The 2,361-nt window shown below is 51.1% G+C and overlaps 1 protein-coding gene across 1 annotated transcript; it reads right to left on the minus strand.

Annotated features, from left to right (window-relative positions):
• Positions 1-606: 606 nt before the first annotated feature.
• On the minus strand, positions 607-1,983 carry LOC113769223. Its single transcript, XM_027313689.1, has one exon. It carries the CDS (start codon positions 1,981-1,983, stop codon positions 607-609), a length of 1,377 nt encoding a protein of 458 aa, XP_027169490.1.
• Positions 1,984-2,361: the final 378 nt, after the last annotated feature.

A 2,361-nucleotide genomic window follows, 5' to 3' on the forward strand; every position in this document is an offset into this window, starting at 1 on the left:
CTCATTCAAGCTTCTAGACAACACCTCAGCCGCTATAATAAATAAAGCTTGAGATAATGGGTCCCCTTGCCGTAGACCCCGAGACGAACGGAAAAAACCACACGGCTTTCCGTTAACCAATACTGAGAAGTGGCACGAAGAAATTAACCTCCAAACCATATCCAGCCATTGCTCCCCAAACCCAAACCTACGCATGACCTGGATCAAGAAATTCCACGACACCCGATCATATGCCTTGGCCATGTCCAATTTAAGGACAACATTGGATCCCCGGACCTTCTTCCCCAAGGCTGAACACATCTCTACGGCCAAAAGTATGTTATCCGATATCTGGCGACCCTTCACAAAGCCACTCTGCTGCTGCGAGATAAGTCGTGGCAACACACGCTCCAAACGTCGCGCCAACAGCTTAGACATAATTTTATTAACAAAGTTACACAAGCTGATAGGGCGAAAGTCTGAGAAGGATGACGGCCCAGGAGTCTTAGGGATCAGGGCCAACCACGTAGCAGTGTACCCCCAAGACAGCTTCGCACCTGTAAAAAAATCACAAACAGCCCGATAAACCTCTCCCTTCACAATATCCCAACATGAAGTGAAGAATGATCATGTGAAACCATCCGGACCCGGACTACTACCACCATCTAGTTGAAAAACCACAGCCTTGACTTCCTCCTCCGTCGGAAACTGCTGGAGCTCCATGTTATCTTGCACAGTGATAACCGAAGGTATAACCTCTAGCATCGAAAGATCCATCGGCCCATGTCCTGGTTGCGACAAAATGTCCGCAAAGAAAGTGGTCGCCATCTCTTCAATCCTGGAGGGCTCTTCCGTCCATACCCCATTCGTATCCTTCATCCGATGGATGAAAGACCGAGCCCTCCGCTGCTTTACTTGTGCATGGAAGAATTTGGAATTGGCATCACCTTCCCTAAGCCACCGAAGTCGTGCCTTCTGACGCCAGTAAGCGGCCTCCCGTAACAGGGACATCTTGAGCGCCCCTTGCGCCCGGAGGAGCTGGAATTCACCCTCCCCCGAGGGACACTCCTCCAAAGAGCGTTCCAGTGCCAACACTGTTGCCTCATCTTCCTTGACACGGTCAAAAATGTTGCAAAATGTCTCCTTATTCCATGTACGCAAAGCCTGCTTGACCGCCTTTAACTTCGCGAGTAGAACCCGAATGGGCCGCCCATCGCACTCCTCCTTCCACGCTTGACGAACTACATTATGAAAATCCGCATGTGACCTCCAAACGTCCAAGAAACGAAAACTCTTAGGCGCCCCACCCATGGCCAAAGAACAAGACAATAACAAGGGGGAATGATCAGAGGCAACCCTATTCAAATGAGCCACCGTCGTGTTCACCCCTAAACTCAACCAATCCTGGTTAACGAGTACCCTGTCCAGGCATTTCCAAACCATGGCTCTGCCCCAACGATTATTGCACCAGGTGAACTGAGACCCAGAGAACCCTAAATCTGTTAACTCAGCACCCTCCATGAAACTCAGGAAAGGCTCCGACTCCCTAGCACGAAATGGGCGACCCCCTTTCTTTTCATTCGCCCCGACAATGACGTTAAAATCCCCTAAAAAAATTGCCGGCATCCCTTGAGGGCACACCTCTCCTAACTGTTGCCACAGCGCCTCCCTATCAAGAGAGGCACACGACGCATGGACAAAGACCGCTACAACAGAGCAACGAAAAATAGCATGTGTAACCTCCAACGCCAAGAACTGGTGTGAGGCGACCAACAAATCACACCTATAGTCTTGCCCGTACATCACCCAAATCCGACTCTCATCGTTGGAGATAGCATGACGAAAACCCAGCCTATTCCGAATAAAATCAAGCCGCTCGCGACCCGCCTTTGGTTCGCACATCGCTAACAAAGAAACCTGATGCATCCGCTTCAACTTCCTCAAACGTGCAATGGTGAGAGCATTATCCACTCCTCTGACGTTCCAAAACATAGCCTTAATCATGATCGTGGTCGTAGAAAGTAAGGGGGGGGTGAATCACCTTTTCTCCTATTGCGACGGCTCACCACCGTTTGCCACTCCTCTGGGTTTTCCAAAGCATCCAACCGCGTCTGCACCACATCCCTAACATCCGCCTTGCGAGGAGAAAGATTAAGGTTAGCGACCATAGCCCCCTGTTGCTCCCTCACCTCCACCCTGACCTGCTCCATTGAACCCGCCAGCTCAAGACCACCTCTCCCAAGCTCCCCCAATTCCAGGTCAGCCCCTATGGACGACTCATCGGAGTTGTCGATTACTTGATCAGCCAACCTGTGAATGAGGTTGTCAGCAGCGGAAGCAATCGCCTCCTCCACCAGCTCCGCCACCTGAAACGGGGACGAC

The sequence above is a fragment of the Coffea eugenioides genome, chromosome 1, assembly GCF_003713205.1.
Source record: "Coffea eugenioides isolate CCC68of chromosome 1, Ceug_1.0, whole genome shotgun sequence".
NCBI lineage: Eukaryota > Viridiplantae > Streptophyta > Magnoliopsida > Gentianales > Rubiaceae > Coffea > Coffea eugenioides.